The 19,647-nt window shown below is 47.0% G+C and overlaps 1 protein-coding gene across 2 annotated transcripts in view; it reads right to left on the reverse strand.

Moving 5' to 3' along the window:
• The window catches only part of AK1 (adenylate kinase 1), a 71,849-nt gene extending 56,507 nt beyond the window's left edge, over positions 1–15,342 (reverse strand). Inside the window, exons 1-4 of one of the 2 annotated variants that reach the window (XM_056540452.1) lie at positions 14,915–15,165; positions 4,698–4,875; positions 2,638–2,793; positions 2,236–2,408 (exon numbers count right to left, since the gene is read on the reverse strand). In XM_056540452.1, coding sequence (XP_056396427.1) covers positions 2,236–2,408; positions 2,638–2,793; positions 4,698–4,875; positions 14,915–14,974 — 567 coding nt within the window. In that variant the 5' untranslated portion in view covers positions 14,975–15,165. Of the gene's footprint in view, positions 1–2,235; positions 2,409–2,637; positions 2,794–4,697; positions 4,876–14,914 lie in introns of both variants that reach the window. The other variant, XM_056540453.1, reaches the window with a different exon arrangement.
• Between the last annotated feature and the right edge of the window lie 4,305 nt (positions 15,343–19,647).

Below are 19,647 nucleotides of genomic sequence, written 5' to 3' on the forward strand. Positions count from 1 at the left end.
AGTGAGGAGCGGCGGGCAGAGGGAGAGCCGGAGGGAGGGGGGATGAATATTCATAAGCGGGCGGCGCTACGGACGGGCGGCGCTGAAGTTAGTGCCAGTTAAGCTACAGAAGCCCCGCCCGTGCCAGTTACAGCCACATTTCCAGAAATAATAAAACTAAGATTGCGGGCGAACGGCCGGACGGATCCGGCCAAGGTAGGGCTCATGGGAATCAGTGTCTCCCACACTAACCATCAGTACCTGTGGTTAGTGCGGGAGCAAACATGTGACAGTTTTCCTTTAAAGGGGAAAACTTTTTTTTTTAAATCAACTGGTGCCAGAAAGTTAAACAGATTTGTAAATCACTTCTATTAAAAAATCTTAATCCTTCCAGTACTTTTTAGGGGCTGTATACTAAAGAGAAATCCAAAAAAAGATTTCCTCTGATGTCACAACCACAGTGCTCTCTGCTGATCTCTGCTGACCATTTTAGGAACTGTCCTGTGCAGCATATGTTTGCTATGGGGATTTTCTCCTGTTCTGGACAGTTCCTAAAATGGACAGCAGAGGTCAGCAGAGAGCACTAAAGAACGCCGGGTGCTGCACAGACATCGCAGGGGTCCCAGCGGAGGGGTCCCAGCGGAGGGACCCCTGCGATCAGACATCTTATCCCCTATCCTTTGGATAGGCGATAAGATGTCTAGGAGCGGAGTACCCCTTTAAGAAGCCCCTACGTGTCCAGGTCCCATTATTGTTCCTAAAAGTGATACGTCACCCTCACCTTTCTTTATATGACTGTTGTTTGATAGTTATTCTAGGAAATGAATCAAGCTTTTCAATGACAATGCAGCAGGGGGGCGTTCAAGTGGCTGTGTCTCTTTTGTGACAGTATGAACAATTGCTACGCCCTTACATCAAGCTGGGATTCATTGAATATAAATGTATACAGTACTAGCAGCTGTAATCGGTGAAAAACATCACGTGTGGCACCTCTCATAAACACTGTTATTATTGAGGGGTGCTCACCGGTGTATCTGTGGCTCTCCAGCCATTGCAAAACTACAGGTTAGGGAACTCTGATTTATTATACTATAATACAATCCAGGATCTTTGAACTTTTAACCTATGTGCCCCTGATTCCAAGTTAGGAATGATCCTTATATTACCTGTATGGGGTGAATTGTGCTCTTTTTTGTCCGTTCATGCTCCTTGAGATTCTGCATTGTTGTGCATTATGAATGACTGTCATCTCGAGCCTTTCCCAGCTAATCATAGGGGGCTTGGTTTTTTTCTCCTCTTCCCTGACAAGCCAGCCCCCTGATGACGCCTGCGGCCCACCTGTACATCACACTAAGGCTGCGTAAAATGCGGACACTGCTGGATGTACAGGTGTTCATCCAATACAGTGTACCTAATAAAGTGGTCAGTGAGTGTATATGCCAGTGTTACATAAACTGGTACAGCAAGGGAAAAATGACCTTTAGCCAGGCGCTCGGAGATCCGAATGATGTCACAACCAAATCATGGAAGTGAATGAAGGTTTAAGCTTTATTGGTAGATAACAACAATGCGTTTCGGGGTTAGCATACCCCTTCTTCAGATTGACAGATTAGACTAATCTGTCAATCTGAAGAAGGGGTATGCTAACCCCGAAACACGTTGTTGTTATCTACCAATAAAGCTTAAACCTTCATTTGCTTCCATGATTTGGTTGTGACATCATTCCGATCTCCGAGCGCCTGGCTAAAGGTCATTTTTCCCTTGCTGTACCAGTTCACTCCCAGGATTTCCTTTGGATCCATCCTGAGACCTGCACGGATTCCTACATCACTACCTCAATTTGAGGTTATATGCGTATTTAATATATGCTCCAGGTGAGCGACCACCTATTAGACCCCCGACTTGTCCCCACTTTTTGTGGGGTGCTACTCGCTTCCTAGGATAATGCACTAGGCGCCTCTTTGGGCCTTTTCTCTTTTTTTCTTTATCTACAGTCTTACATAAAGGTCATCATGGTCCACCTATAACCCTAAAAAGACAAAAAGACCCTAGTGAGTAGGTGTTATGACTAATGGTAGCCAATAAAGTGGCCACACAGTGGTGACAGGCGGGGTAGCCCAGGGCCCTAGCTTCTCTGTTGCCGGTCTATGCCCCTACGGCCAGGTCAGGCCACAGAAGTCCCTATGACGTGGCTGGTGGGCTTATGCAGGACACTGCCTCCCTTTTCTATACAAAAAATAAATAAAAATAACATACCGGTGGAGCGAGTTCCCCTTTAGAGATAATCTGAGCAATCAATTCCCACTTGCGATCGCTGGTGGCGTGATGGATCAGCTGTTTGCGTAATATCTCTCCGACGGAAATACAGATAAAACCAAAATGGGAGGCCATCTTTGTGCTCTGAGTCCCTTTACCGCTGCCCGGACCACCTAAAGGATAGGAAACAGGAGTAGAACCGCAACCCACAGCAGGAAGGCTAAAGGGGTTTATGGGTAAAACAGAGTTCTTCAGGCCCTGCATATCAGGACATTGGGGTCATTCAGCCAATGCATTAGCACCATCTGGATTGTTTCTAATATGAAATGTCATTGTGAAATCCCAAAAAATCTGTCGCTATAAGCAGCATAAAATCCCTCCTAATGCAGCGTCAGTTCTTACCAATGACAAAGATGACTTTGGGACGAGGTCTATTGGGGTCAAAGACGTCATATTCTTGAATAAGCCCTGAAGATTCTGTCATATCTGAGTCGCTGTCAATTGAAAACTGGGACTGGGTGGGAGGCAGACGCTCATAGCGATGTGTATGTGTCCCCTCTGGAAAGAGGAAAAGAAACACATTAACACAAATGGAGAAAACTCACGGAGGGTGAAGTATAATAATACGGACGGTAAGGTGGTAAATGTCCTTTAAAGATAAAGGGAACCTGTCACATTGAAAATCCAGTCCAACCTGCATGTGTCATGTTATAGAGCAGGAGGAGCTGAGCAGATATATACAATACAGTACAATCTGCAGGTATCATGTTATAGAGCAGGAGGAGCTGAGCAGATATATACAATACAGTACAATCTGCAGGTATCATGTTATAGTGCAGGAGGAGCTGAGCAGATGATATATACAATACAGTACAATCTGCAGGTATCATGTTATAGAGCAGGAGGAGCTGAGCAGATGATATATACAATACAGTACAATCTGCAGGTATCAGGTTATAGAGCAGGAGGAGCTGAGCAGATGATATATACAATACAGTACAATATGCAGATGTCAGGTTATAGATCAGGAGAGCAGATTGTACTGTATTGTATATATCATCTGCTCAGCTCCTCCTGCTCTATAACATGATACCTGCAGATTGTACTGTATTGTATATATCATCTGCTCAGCTCCTCCTGCTCTATAACATGATACCTGCAGATTGTATTGTATATATCATCTGCTCAGCTCCTCCTGCTCTATAACATGATACCTGCAGATTATACTGTATTGTATATATCATCTGCTCAGCTCCTCCTGATCTATAACCTGACATCTGCATATTGTACTGTATTGTATATATCATCTGCTCAGCTCCTCCTGCTCTATAACCTGATACCTGCAGATTGTACTGTATTGTATATATCATCTGCTCAGCTCCACCTGCTCTATAACCTGATACCTGCAGATTGTACTGTATTGTATATATCATCTTCTCAGCTCCTCCTGCTCTATAACATGATACCTGCAGATTGTACTGTATTGCATATATCATCTGCTCAGCTCCTCCTGCTCTATAACATGATACCTGCAGATTATACTGTATTGTATATATCATCTGCTCAGCTCCTCCTGCTCTATAACATGATACCTGCAGATTGTACTGTATTGCATATATCATCTGCTCAGCTCCTCCTGCTCTATAACATGATACCTGCAGATTGTACTGTATTGTATATATCATCTTCTCAGCTCCTCCTGCTCTATAACATGATACCTGCAGATTGTACTGTATTGCATATATCATCTGCTCAGCTCCTCCTGCTCTATAACATGATACCTGCAGATTATACTGTATTGTATATATCATCTACTCAGCTCTTCCTGCTCTATAACATGATACCTGCAGATTGTACTGTATTGTATATATCTGCTCAGCTCCTCCTGCTCTATAACATGATACCTGCAGATTGTACTATATTGTATATAACATCTGCTCAGCTCCTCCTGCTCTATAACATGATACCTGCAGATCATTCTGTATTGTATATATCATCTGCTCAGCTCCTCCTGCTCTATAACATGATACCTGCAGATTGTACTGTATTGTATATATCATCTGTCACAGCTCCTCCTGCTCTATAACATGATACCTGCAGATTGTACTGTATTGTATATATCATCTGCTCAGCTCCTCCTGCTCTATAACATGATACCTGCAGATTGTACTGTATTGTATATAACATCTGCTCAGCTCCCCCTGCTCTATAACCTGATACCTGCAGATTGTACTGAATTGTATATATCATCTGCTCAGCTCCTCCTGCTCTATAACATGATACCTGCAGATTGTACTGTATTGTATATATCATCTGCTCAGCTCCTCCTGCTCTATAACATGATACCTGCAGATTGTACTGTATTGTATATACCACCTGCTCAGCTCCTCCTGCTCTATAACCAGGGAACAAAAAGCACACAAAAAGGAAACTGTGATGTGTGAACGAGGTCTTTTACATACCTGACTTTTGTTTACATTTCTTTCCCTGATTTCCATAAATAGGAGGCAGATTCTGACCCAGAAATGTGTCCCACTGCACCTTCTCGGGTCCCCCTAAATTCCGGACCCTTTGCAGACACAGTTCTAGGTAATTGATGGGGTCCTCTGGACGGTAGTACATGAGGCCTGTCAGCAAACTCTAGTAGAAAAAGATTCATTATATTATTGACTTTGGTGCGTATATTGATAACATAGACCAGTCCACAGATCTGGGATATATACATAAGTCAGTATTTCCCTACCAGTGTGCCTCCAGCTGTTGCAAAACTACAACTACCAGCACGCCCGGACAGCCAAAGGCTGTCCGGGCATGCTGGGAGTTGTAGTTTTGCAACAGCTGGAGGCCCCATGGTGTGGAAACACTGCTTTAGAACCTGGGATTCTATTCTAGAACACTTTACGCACTCCTAGGGACCTGATAAAACAATAATGTGTATTATGCTGTAATAAAACTATTTAATATAGTATAATAAATGTTAACTGCATATTATAGCACACATATTTATCATATAAATGTATACAGTATATATATATATATATATATATATATATATATATATTATTATTTTTTTTACACAATGTATTATTATGTCCGGAACATATATAAAGACATCAGGGCTGCAGCACAACAAAATTCTATAGGAGGATGCGCTCCCTCCTACACGGTGCGGCGTACGGCTGTAATGCAGAGAGATCCTTACAGTATATGATGACAGAGAACCAGTGTCTGTATACAGTGTGCGTGTTATATACATATGTGGGTGTATTTTACATGGCTGAATTTGTGTGTACAGTACATATATATGTGTGTGTGTACATGATATATGTGTGTGTGTATCATATATATTTATATATATATATATAATATATATATACATATATATATATATATATGTGTGTGTGTATACACATAGTAATAGTAATAGCATGTATAGAGTAATCTGCCCCAGTTTGATAGGAGTTGTATACAGTGTGATAGGAGCTGTATACAGTGTGATAGGTGTGATAGGAGCTGTATACAGAGTGTAGGAGCTGTATACAGTGTGATAGGAGCTGTATATAGTGTGATAGGAGCTGTATACAGTGTGATAGGTGTGATAGGAGCTGTATACAGAGTGTAGGAGCTGTATACAGTGTGATAGGAGCTGTATATAGTGTGATAGGAGCTGTATACAGTGTGATAAGGGTGATAGGAGCTGTATACAGAGTGTAGGAGCTGTATACAGTGTGATAGCTGTATATGGTATGATAGGAGCTGTATACAGTATGATAGCTGTATATGGTATGATAGGAGCTGTATACAGTGTGATAGGAGCTGTGTATAGTGTGATAGAAGCTGTATACAGTGTGATAAGGGTGATAGGAGCTGTATACAGAGTGTAGGAGCTGTATACAGTGTGACAGGAGCTGTATATAGTGTGACAGGAGCTGTATTCAGTGTGATAAAGGTGCTAGGAGCTGTATATAGAGTGTAGGAGCTGTATACAGTGTGACAGGAGCTGTATACAGTGTGATAGCTGTATATGGTATGATAGGAGCTGTATACAGTGTGATAGGAGCTGTATATAGTGTGATAGGAGCTGTATACAGTGTGATAAGGGTGATAGGAGCTGTATACAGAGTGTAGGAGCTGTATACAGTGTGACAGGAGCTGTATACAGTGAGATAGCTGTATATGGTATGATAGGAGCTGTATACAGTGAGATAGCTGTATATGGTATGATAGGAGCTGTATACAGTGTGACAGGAGCTGTATATAGTGTGACAGGAGCTGTATACAGTGTGATAGCTGTATATGGTATGATAGGAGCTGTATACAGTGTGATAGGAGCTGTATATAGTGTGACAGGAGCTGTATACAATATGATAAGGGAGATAGGAGCTGTATACAGTGTGATAGCTGTATATGGTATGATAGGAGCTGTATACAGTGTGACAGGAGCTGTATATAGTGTGACAGGAGCTGTATACAGTGTGATAGCTGTATATGGTATGATAGGAGCTGTATACAGTGTGATAGGAGCTGTATATAGTGTGACAGGAGCTGTATACAATATGATAAGGGAGATAGGAGCTGTAAACAGAGTGTAGGAGCTGTATACAGTGTGATAGGAGCTGTATACAGTGTGATAAGTGTGATAGGAGCTGTATACAGAGTGTAGGAGCTGTATACAGTGTGACAGGAGCTGTATACAGTGAGATAGCTGTATATGGTATGATAGGAGCTGTATACAGTGTGATAGGAGCTGTATGTAGTGTGATAGGAGCTGTATACAGTATGATAAGTGTGATAGGAGCTGTATACAGAGTGTAGGAGCTGTATACAGTGTGATAGGAGCTGTATATAGTGTGATAGGAGCTGTATACAGTGTGATAAGGGTGATAGGAGCTGTATACAGTGTGATAGGAGCTGTATATAGTGTGATAGGAGCTGTATACAGTGTGATAGGAGCTGTATATAGTGTGATAGGAGCTGTATACAGTGTGATAGGAGCTGTATATAGTGTGATAGGAGCTGTATACAGTGTGATAGGAGCTGTATATAGTGTGATAGGAGCTGTATACAGTATGATAAGTGTGATAGGAGCTGTATACAGAGTGTAGGAGCTGTATACAGTGTGATAGGAGCTGTATACAGTGTGATAGGAGCTGTATATAGTGTGATAGGAGCTGTATACAGTGTGATAGGAGCTGTATACAGTATGATAAGTGTGATAGGAGCTGTATACAGAGTGTATGAGCTGTATACAGTGTGACAGGAGCTGTATACAGTGAGATAGCTGTATATGGTATGATAGGAGCTGTATATAGTGTGATAGGAGCTGTATACAGTATGATAAGTGTGATAGGAGCTGTATACAGAGTGTATGAGCTGTATACAGTGTGACAGGAGCTGTATACAGTGAGATAGCTGTATATGGTATGATAGGAGTTGTATACAGTGTGATAGGAGCTGTATATAGTGTGATAGGAGCTGTGTATAGTGTGATAGGAGCTGTATACAGTATGATAAGTGTGATAGGAGCTGTATACAGAGTGTATGAGCTGTATACAGTGTGACAGGAGCTGTATACAGAGTGTATGAGCTGTATACAGTGTGACAGGAGCTGTATACAGTGTGACAGGAGCTGTATACAATGTGATAGGAGCTGTATTCAGAGTGTAGGAGCTGTATACAGTGTGACAGGAGCTGTATACAGTATGACAGGAGCTATATACAGTGTGATAGGATCTGTATACAGTGTGATAGGAGCTGTATACCGTGTAGGATCTGTATACAGTGTGCAGAAAGCAGAAGCTGTATACTGTGTGTAGAATCTGTATATAGTGTGTAGGAGCTATATATAGTGTGCAGGAGCTATATATAGTGTGTAGGAGCTGTATATAGTGTGACATGAGCTGTATACCATGTGTAGGATCTGTATACAGTGTGTATGAGCTGTATATAGAGTGTAGGAGCTGTATATAGTGTGTAGGAGCTGTATATAGTGTGTAGGAGCTGTATATAGTGTGACATGAGCTGTGTACCATGTGTAGGATCTGTATACAGTGTGTGGGAGCTGTATACAGTGTGTGGGAGCTGTATATAGAGTATAGGAGCTGTATATAGTGTGTAGGAGCTGTATATAGTGTGTAGGAGCTGTATATAGAGTGTCAGAGCTGTATATAGAGTGTAGGAGCTGTATATAGTGTGACATGAGCTGTGTACCATGTGTAGGATCTGTATACAGTGTGTGGGAGCTGTATACAGTGTGTGGGAGCTGTATATAGAGTATAGGAGCTGTATATAGTGTGTAGGAGCTGTATATAGTGTGTAGGAGCTGTATATAGAGTGTCGGAGCTGTATATAGAGTGTAGGAGCTGTATATAGTGTGACATGAGCTGTGTACCATGTGTAGGATCTGTATACAGTGTGTAGGAGCTGTATACAGTGTGTGGGAGCTGTATATAGATTGTAGGAGCTGTATATAGTCTGTAGGAGCTGTATACAGTGTGTAGGAGCTGTATATAGAGTGTCGGAGCTGTATATAGTGTGTAGGAGTTGTATATAGTGTGTAGGAGCTGTATATAGTGTGTAGGAGCTGGATATAGTGTGACATGAGCTGTATACCATGTGTAGGATCTGTATACAGTGTGTAGGAGCTGTATATAGAGTGTCGGAGCTGTATATAGAGTGTAGGAGCTGTATATAGTGTACAGGAGCTGTATATAGTGTGTAGGAGCTGGATATAGTGTGACATGAGCTGTATACCATGTGTAGGATCTGTATACAGTGTGTAGGAGCTGTATATGCAGTGTAGGAGCTGTATGCAGTATGTAGGAGCTGTATACACTGTCCTAGAAGCTGTATACAGTGTGCAGAATCTGTATACAGTGTGCAGGATCTGTATACAGTGTATTAGGATCTGTATATAGTGTGCAGGATCTGTATACAGTGTGCAGGATCTGTATACAGTGTATTAGGATCTGTATACAGTGTATTAGGATCTGTATATAGTGTGCAGAATCTGTATACAGTGTGCAGGATCTGTATACAGTGTATTAGGATCTGTATATAGTGTGCAGGATCTGTATACAGTGTGCAGGATCTGTATACAGTGTGCAGGATCTGTATACAGTGTGCAGGGTCTGTATATAGTGTGCAGGGTCTGTATATAGTGTGCAGGGTCTGTATACAGTGTGCAGGGTCTGTATACAGTGTGCAGGATCTGTATATAAGGTGCAGGGTCTGTATACAGTGTGCAGGGTCTGTATACAGTGTGCAGGGTCTGTATTCAGTGTGCAGGGTCTGTATACAGTGTGCAGGATCTGTATATAAGGTGCAGGGTCTGTATACAGTGTGCAGGGTCTGTATACAGTGTGCAGGGTCTGTATTCAGTGTGCAGGGTCTGTATATAGTGTGCAGGGTCTGTATATAGTGTGCAGGGTCTGAATACAGTGTGCAGGGTCTGTATACAGTGTGCAGGGTCTGTATACAGTGTGCAGGGTCTGTATACAGTGTGCAGGATCTGTATATAAGGTGCAGGGTCTGTATATAAGGTGCAGGGTCTGTATACAGTGTGCAGGATCTGTATATAGTGTGCAGGGTCTGTATACAGTGTGCAGGGTCTGTATACAGTGTGCAGGGTCTGTATACAGTGTGCAGGGTCTGTATATAAGGTGCAGGGTCTGTATACAGTGTGCAGGGTCTGTATACAGTGTGCAGGGTCTGTATATAAGGTGCAGGGTCTGTATATAAGGTGCAGGGTCTGTATACAGTGTGCAGGGTCTGTATACAGTGTGCAGGGTCTGTATATAGTGTGCAGGGTCTGTATATAAGGTGCAGGGTCTGTATATAAGGTGCAGGGTCTGTATATAAGGTGCAGGGTCTGTATACAGTGTGCAGGGTCTGTATATAAGGTGCAGGGTCTGTATATAGTGTACAGGATCTGTATACAGTGTGCAGGGTCTGTATACAGTGTGCAGGGTCTGTATACAGTGTGCAGGGTCTGTATATAAGGTGCAGGGTCTGTATACAGTGTGCAGGGTCTGTATACAGTGTGCAGGGTCTGTATATAAGGTGCAGGGTCTGTATATAAGGTGCAGGGTCTGTATACAGTGTATTAGGGTCTGTATATAAGGTGCAGGGTCTGTATACAGTGTGCAGGGTCTGTATATAGTGTGCAGGATCTGTATACAGTGTGCAGGGTCTGTATATAAGGTGCAGGGTCTGTATACAGTGTGCAGGGTCTGTATATAAGGTGCAGGGTCTGTATACAGTGTGCAGGGTCTGTATATAAGGTGCAGGGTCTGTATACAGTGTATTAGGGTCTGTATATAAGGTGCAGGGTCTGTATATAAGGTGCAGGGTCTGTATATAGAGTGCAGGGTCTGTATATAGTGTGCAGGGTCTGTATACAGTGTGCAGGGTCTGTATACAGTGTGCAGGGTCTGTATATAAGGTGCAGGGTCTGTATACAGTGTGCAGGGTCTGTATACAGTGTGCAGGGTCTGTATACAGTGTGCAGGGTCTGTATATAAGGTGCAGGGTCTGTATATAAGGTGCAGGGTCTGTATACAGTGTATTAGGGTCTGTATATAAGGTGCAGGGTCTGTATACAGTGTGCAGGGTCTGTATATAAGGTGCAGGGTCTGTATACAGTGTGCAGGGTCTGTATATAAGGTGCAGGGTCTATATACAGTGTGCAGGATCTGTATACAGTGTGCAGGGTCTGTATACAGCGTGCAGGATCTGTATACAGTGTGCAGGATCTGTATACAGTGTGCAGGGTCTGTATATAAGGTGCAGGGTCTGTATACAGTGTGCAGGGTCTGTATATAAGGTGCAGGGTCTGTATACAGTGTATTAGGATCTGTATATAAGGTGCAGGGTCTGTATATAAGGTGCAGGGTCTGTATACAGTGTGCAGGGTCTGTATATAAGGTGCAGGGTCTGTATACAGTGTATTAGGATCTGTATATAAGGTGCAGGGTCTGTATATAAGGTGCAGGGTCTGTATATAGTGTGCAGGGTCTGTATACAGTGTGCAGGGTCTGTATATAAGGTGCAGGGTCTGTATATAGTGTGCAGGGTCTGTATACAGTGTGCAGGGTCTGTATATAAGGTGCAGGGTCTGTATATAGTGTGCAGGGTCTGTATATAGTGTGCAGGGTCTGTATACAGTGTGCAGGGTCTGTATACAGTGTGCAGGGTCTGTATATAAGGTGCAGGGTCTGTATATAAGGTGCAGGGTCTGTATACAGTGTGCAGGGTCTGTATATAAGGTGCAGGGTCTGTATACAGTGTGCAGGGTCTGTATATAAGGTGCAGGGTCTGTATATAAGGTGCAGGGTCTGTATATAAGGTGCAGGGTCTGTATACAGTGTGCAGGGTCTGTATACAGTGTGCAGGGTCTGTATACAGTGTGCAGGGTCTGTATTCAGTGTGCAGGGTCTGTATACAGTGTGCAGGGTCTGTATATAGTGTGCAGGGTCTGTATACAGTGTGCAGGGTCTGTATACAGTGTGCAGGGTCTGTATACAGTGTGCAGGGTCTGTATATAGTGTGCAGGGTCTGTATACAGTGTATTAGGGTCTGTATACAGTGTATTAGGGTCTGTATACAGTGTATTAGGGTCTGTATATAAGGTGCAGGGTCTGTATACAGTGTGCAGGGTCTGTATATAGTGTGCAGGGTCTGTATATAGTGTGCAGGGTCTGTATACAGTGTGCAGGGTCTGTATATAGTGTGCAGGATCTGTATATAAGGTGCAGGGTCTGTATACAGTGTGCAGGGTCTGTATACAGTGTGCAGGGTCTGTATTCAGTGTGCAGGGTCTGTATACAGTGTGCAGGATCTGTATATAAGGTGCAGGGTCTGTATACAGTGTGCAGGGTCTGTATTCAGTGTGCAGGGTCTGTATATAGTGTGCAGGATCTGTATACAGTGTGCAGGGTCTGTATATAGTGTGCAGGATCTGTATACAGTGTGCAGGGTCTGTATATAGTGTGCAGGGTCTGAATACAGTGTGCAGGGTCTGTATACAGTGTGCAGGGTCTGTATACAGTGTGCAGGGTCTGTATACAGTGTGCAGGATCTGTATATAAGGTGCAGGGTCTGTATATAAGGTGCAGGGTCTGTATACAGTGTGCAGGATCTGTATATAGTGTGCAGGGTCTGTATACAGTGTGCAGGGTCTGTATACAGTGTGCAGGGTCTGTATACAGTGTGCAGGGTCTGTATATAGTGTGCAGGGTCTGTATATAAGGTGCAGGGTCTGTATACAGTGTGCAGGATCTGTATATAGTGTGCAGGGTCTGTATACAGTGTGCAGGGTCTGTATACAGTGTGCAGGGTCTGTATACAGTGTGCAGGGTCTGTATACAGTGTGCAGGGTCTGTATATAAGGTGCAGGGTCTGTATATAAGGTGCAGGGTCTGTATACAGTGTGCAGGGTCTGTATACAGTGTGCAGGGTCTGTATATAGTGTGCAGGGTCTGTATATAAGGTGCAGGGTCTGTATATAAGGTGCAGGGTCTGTATACAGTGTGCAGGGTCTGTATATAAGGTGCAGGGTCTGTATATAGTGTACAGGATCTGTATACAGTGTGCAGGGTCTGTATACAGTGTGCAGGGTCTGTATACAGTGTGCAGGGTCTGTATATAAGGTGCAGGGTCTGTATACAGTGTGCAGGGTCTGTATACAGTGTGCAGGGTCTGTATACAGTGTGCAGGGTCTGTATATAAGGTGCAGGGTCTGTATATAAGGTGCAGGGTCTGTATACAGTGTATTAGGGTCTGTATATAAGGTGCAGGGTCTGTATACAGTGTGCAGGGTCTGTATATAGTGTGCAGGATCTGTATACAGTGTGCAGGGTCTGTATATAAGGTGCAGGGTCTGTATACAGTGTGCAGGGTCTGTATATAAGGTGCAGGGTCTGTATACAGTGTGCAGGGTCTGTATATAAGGTGCAGGGTCTGTATACAGTGTATTAGGGTCTGTATATAAGGTGCAGGGTCTGTATATAAGGTGCAGGGTCTGTATATAGAGTGCAGGGTCTGTATATAGTGTGCAGGGTCTGTATACAGTGTGCAGGGTCTGTATACAGTGTGCAGGGTCTGTATATAAGGTGCAGGGTCTGTATACAGTGTGCAGGGTCTGTATACAGTGTGCAGGGTCTGTATACAGTGTGCAGGGTCTGTATATAAGGTGCAGGGTCTGTATATAAGGTGCAGGGTCTGTATACAGTGTATTAGGGTCTGTATATAAGGTGCAGGGTCTGTATACAGTGTGCAGGGTCTGTATATAAGGTGCAGGGTCTGTATACAGTGTGCAGGGTCTGTATATAAGGTGCAGGGTCTATATACAGTGTGCAGGATCTGTATACAGTGTGCAGGGTCTGTATACAGCGTGCAGGATCTGTATACAGTGTGCAGGATCTGTATACAGTGTGCAGGGTCTGTATATAAGGTGCAGGGTCTGTATACAGTGTGCAGGGTCTGTATATAAGGTGCAGGGTCTGTATACAGTGTATTAGGATCTGTATATAAGGTGCAGGGTCTGTATATAAGGTGCAGGGTCTGTATACAGTGTGCAGGGTCTGTATACAGTGTATTAGGATCTGTATATAAGGTGCAGGGTCTGTATATAAGGTGCAGGGTCTGTATATAGTGTGCAGGGTCTGTATACAGTGTGCAGGGTCTGTATATAAGGTGCAGGGTCTGTATACAGTGTGCAGGGTCTGTATACAGTGTGCAGGGTCTGTATATAAGGTGCAGGGTCTGTATATAGTGTGCAGGGTCTGTATATAGTGTGCAGGGTCTGTATACAGTGTGCAGGGTCTGTATATAAGGTGCAGGGTCTGTATATAAGGTGCAGGGTCTGTATATAGTGTGCAGGGTCTGTATATAGTGTGCAGGGTCTGTATACAGTGTGCAGGGTCTGTATACAGTGTGCAGGGTCTGTATTTAAGGTGCAGGGTCTGTATATAAGGTGCAGGGTCTGTATACAGTGTGCAGGGTCTGTATATAAGGTGCAGGGTCTGTATATAGTGTGCAGGGTCTGTATATAAGGTGCAGGGTCTGTATACAGTGTGCAGGGTCTGTATACAGTGTGCAGGGTCTGTATACAGTGTGCAGGGTCTGTATACAGTGTGCAGGGTCTGTATACAGTGTGCAGGGTCTGTATACAGTGTGCAGGGTCTGTATACAGTGTGCAGGGTCTGTATACAGTGTGCAGGGTCTGTATTCAGTGTGCAGGGTCTGTATACAGTGTGCAGGGTCTGTATTCAGTGTGCAGGGTCTGTATACAGTGTGCAGGGTCTGTATACAGTGTATTAGGGTCTGTATATAGTGTGCAGGGTCTGTATATAGTGTGCAGGGTCTGTATATAGTGTGCAGGGTCTGTATACAGTGTATTAGGGTCTGTATACAGTGTATTAGGGTCTGTATACAGTGTGCAGGGTCTGTATATAAGGTGCAGGGTCTGTATACAGTGTGCAGGGTCTGTATACAGTGTGCAGGGTCTGTATATAGTGTGCAGGGTCTGTATATAAGGTGCAGGGTCTGTATATAAGGTGCAGGGTCTGTATACAGTGTGCAGGGTCTGTATACAGTGTATTAGGGTCTGTATACAGTGTATTAGGGTCTGTATACAGTGTATTAGGGTCTGTATACAGTGAGGGCAGAGCTCCGGTACCTCGAATAGCCGGGGGATGTGCTGCTCCTGCAGGTAATCCTTGGCTTGTGCGGAGCTCATGGTGCGGCCGCTGCCTCCTCTCCGCACTGTGCTCTGCCGCCTCCTCCGCTCCGGGCTCCGGGCTTCTCCTTCTCTGCCACCTCCTCCCGAGCTGCCGAACTGCACACCCAGCCCTCACACCCCCACCCAACGGGGCATCAGACCCTCATACACCGGAGCATCAGACCCTCATACACCGGAGCATCAGACCCTCACACACCGGGCCATCAGACCCTCACACACCGGGGCATCATCCCCTCATACACCGGAGCATCATCCCCTCATACACCGGAGCATCATCCCCTCATACACCGGAGCATCAGACCCTCACACACCGGAGCATCAGACCCTCATACACCGGAGCTTCATCCTCTCACACACCGGAGCATCAGACCCTCACACACCGGGCATCATCCTCTCACACACCGGGGTATCATCCCCTCACACACCGGGCATCATCCTCTCACACACGCCACACCGGGGCATCATCCCCTCACACACCGGGGCATCATCCCCTCACACACCGGGGCATCATCCCCTCACACACCGCCACACCGGGGCATCATCCCCTCACACACCGGGCATCATCCCCTCACACACCGGGCATCATCCCCTCACACACCGGGGCATCATCCCCTCACACACCGCCACACCGGGGCATCATCCCCTCACACACCGGGGCATCATCCCCTCACACACCGACACACCGGGGCATCATCCCCTCACACACCGCCACACCGGGGCATCATCCCCTCACACAACGGGCATCATCCCCTCACACACCGAGGCATCATCCCCTCACAGGCCAGGCATCATCCCCTCACACATCGGGCATCATCCCCTCACACACCGCCACACCGGGGCATCATCCCCTCACACACCGGGCATCATCCCCTCACACACCGGGGCATCATCCCCTCACACACCGGGCATCATCCCCTCACACACCGCCACACCGGGGCATCATCCCCTCACACCCCCACCCAACAGGGCATCATCCCCTCACACCCCCACCCAATATGGCATCATCCCCTCACACACCGGGGCATCATTCCCTCACACACTGGAGCATTATACCCTCCCACACTGGGGCCTCATCCCCTCACACCCCCACCCAACGGGGCATCATCCCCTCACACACTGGGGCCTCATCCCCTCACACACCGGGGCATTATCCCCTCACACACCGCCACACCGGGGCATCATCCCCTCACACAACGGGCATCATCCCCTCACACACCGGGCATCATCCCCTCACACACCGGGGCATCATCCCCTCACACACCGGGGCATCATCCCCTCACACACCGGGGCATCATCCCCTCACACACCGGGGCATTATACCCTCACACACCGGGGCATCATCCCTTCACACCCCCACCCAACGGGGCATCATCCCCTCACACACCGGGGCATTATACCCTCACACACCGGGGCATCATCCCCTCAAACACCGGGGCATCATCACCTCACACACTGGGTATCAGACCCTCATACACCGGGGTATCATCCCCTCAAACACTGGGTATCAGACCCTCACAAACCTGGGCATCATCCCCTCACACATCGACACACAAGGGCATCAGACCCTCACACACCGGGGCATCGCCCCCTCACACACCGGGGCATCATCCCCTCACACCGGGGCATCATCCCCTCACACACCGCCACACCGGGCATCATCCCCTCACACACCGGGGCATTATACCCTCACACCGGGGCATCATCCCCTCACACACCGCCACAGCGGGGCATCACCCCCTCACACACCGGGCCATCACCCCCTCACACATCGACACACCTTGGCATCAGACCCTCACACACCGGGGCAACACCCCCTCACACACCGCCACACCAGGGCATCAGACCCTCAAACACAGGGGCATCATCCCCTCACACGCCTGGGCATCATCCCCTTACACACTGGGGTATCAGACCCTCACACACTGGGGGCATCAGACCCTCACAAACTGGGTATTAGACCCTCACACACCGCCACACTGGGGTATCAGCCTTTTCACACACCGGAGTATCAGACCCTCACACACCGCTACACCGGGGCATCATCCCCTCACACACTGGGGCATCATCCCCTTACACACCGGGGCATCATTCCCTCATACACAGGGGCATCAGACCCTCACACACCGGGGCATCAGACCCTCACACACCGAGGTATCTGAACCTTGCACACCGTGTTATCAGACCCTCACACCAGGGTATCAGACTCTCACACACTGAGGTATCAGACCCTTACACACCGCCACACCAGGGTATCAGACCCTCACACACCGGGGTATCAGACCCTCACACACTGGGGTATCAGACCCTTACACACCGCCACACCGGGGTATCAGACCCTCACACACTGAGGTACCAGCCCCTCACACACCGGGGTATCAGACCCTAGCACACCGGAATATCAGAGTCTCGCACACCGGGGTATCAGACCCTCACACACCGGGGTATCAGACCCTCACACACCATGGTATCAGACCCTCACACACTGGGGTATCAGACCCTTACACACCGCCACACCGGGGTATCAGACCCTCACACACTGAGGTACCAGCCCCTCACACACCGGGGTATCAGACCCTAGCACACCGGAATATCAGAGTCTCGCACACCGGGGCATCAGACCCTCACACACCGGAGTATCAACCCTCACACACCGGGGAATTAGCCCCTCACACACCTCGGTATCAGCCCCTCACACACCGGAGCATTTTTACCCTTACACACCGAGGCATCAGACCCTCACACCCCGGGGCATCATCCCCTCACACACTGGGATATCAGACCCTTACACACTGGGGTATCAGACCCCCTTAAACACCGCCACAACAGGGTATCAGACCCTCACACACACCGGGGTATCAGACCCTTACACACCGCCACACCGGGGTATCAAATCCTCACACACTGGGGTATCAGTCCCTTACACACTGGGGTATCAGACCCCCTTACACACTGCCACAACAGGGTATCAGACCCTCACACACCGGGCTATCGGACCCTTACACACCGGGGTACCAGCCCCTCACACACTGGGGTACCAGCCCCTCACACACCGGGGTACCAGCCCCTCACACACCGGGGTATCAGACCCTAGCACACCGGAATATCAGAGTCTCGCACACCGGGGCATCAGACCCTCACACACCGGAGTATCAACCCTCACACACCGGGGAATTAGCCCCTCACACACCTCGGTATCAGCCCCTCACACACCGGAGCATTTTTACCCTTACACACCGAGGCATCAGACCCTCACACCCCGGGGCATCATCCCCTCACACACTGGGATATCAGACCCTTACACATTGGGGTATCAGACCCCCTTAAACACCGCCACAACAGGGTATCAGACCCTCACACACACCGGGGTATCAGACCCTTACACACCGCCACACCGGGGTATCAAATCCTCACACACTGGGGTACCAGCCCCTCACACACCGGGGTATCAGACCCTCACACACCGGGGGCATCATCCCCTCACACACTGGGGTATCAGTCCCTTACACACTGGGGTATCAGACCCCCTTACACACTGCCACAACAAGGTATCAGACCCTCACACACCGGGCTATCGGACCCTTACACACCGGGGTACCAGCCCCTCACACACCGGGGTACCAGCCCCTCACACACCGGGGTATCAGACCCTAGCACACCGGAATATCAGAGTCTCGCACACCGGGGCATCAGACCCTCACACACCGGAGTATCAACCCTCACACACTGGGGAATTAGCCCCTCACACACCTCGGTATCAGCCCCTCACACACTGGAGCATTTTTACCCTCACACACCGAGGCATCAGACCCTCACACCCCGGGGCATCATCCCCTCACACACTGGGGTATCAGACCCTTACACACTGGGGTATCAGACCCCCTTAAACACCACCACAACAGGGTATCAGACCCTCACACACACCAGGGTATCAGACCCTTACACTCCGCCACACCGGGGTATCAAATCCTCACACACTGGGGTACCAGCCCCTCACACACCGGGGTATCAGACCCTCACACACCGGGGGCATCATCCCCTCACACACTGGGGTATCAGTCCCTTACACACTGGGGTATCAGTCCCCCTTACACACTGCCACAACGGGGTATCAGACCTTCACACACTGGGGTACCAGCCCCTCACACACTGGGGTACCAGCCCCTCACACACCGAGGGCATCAGTTTTTATCAGTACCAATTTTGTTTTAATGGGAATTTTTGATCACTTTTAATTTATTTTTATGATATAAGAAGTGACCAAATATGCTCAATTCTGGACTTATGTATTTGTTTTTCACGTATACGCCATTGACCATATGATTTAAATAATGATATATTTTGATAGTTCAGACATTTTTGCATGCAGTGATACCACATATGTTTATTTTTGTTTATATTATTTTATTTAAAAAATGGTAAAAGGAGGGTGATTTAAACTTTTATTAGCAAAGGGGTTAATTCACTTTTAGGATACGTTCACATGGGCGTATTTCTTTTCATACTCGCAGTGGATTTTTCACAGTGAGTGAAAAGGGGCGATCTCTCTGCGCTACCCACATCAGATTTTTGCCAGCAGAATCTCTGCTCTTGAAAATCTGCCACAGACCCTATTGACTTCAATGGGGTGTGTGGCAGATTTTTAACAGTGGAGATTTCGTTGGCGATAATCT

The sequence above is a fragment of the Hyla sarda genome, chromosome 9 (genome assembly GCF_029499605.1).
Source record: "Hyla sarda isolate aHylSar1 chromosome 9, aHylSar1.hap1, whole genome shotgun sequence".
Taxonomy (NCBI): domain Eukaryota; kingdom Metazoa; phylum Chordata; class Amphibia; order Anura; family Hylidae; genus Hyla; species Hyla sarda.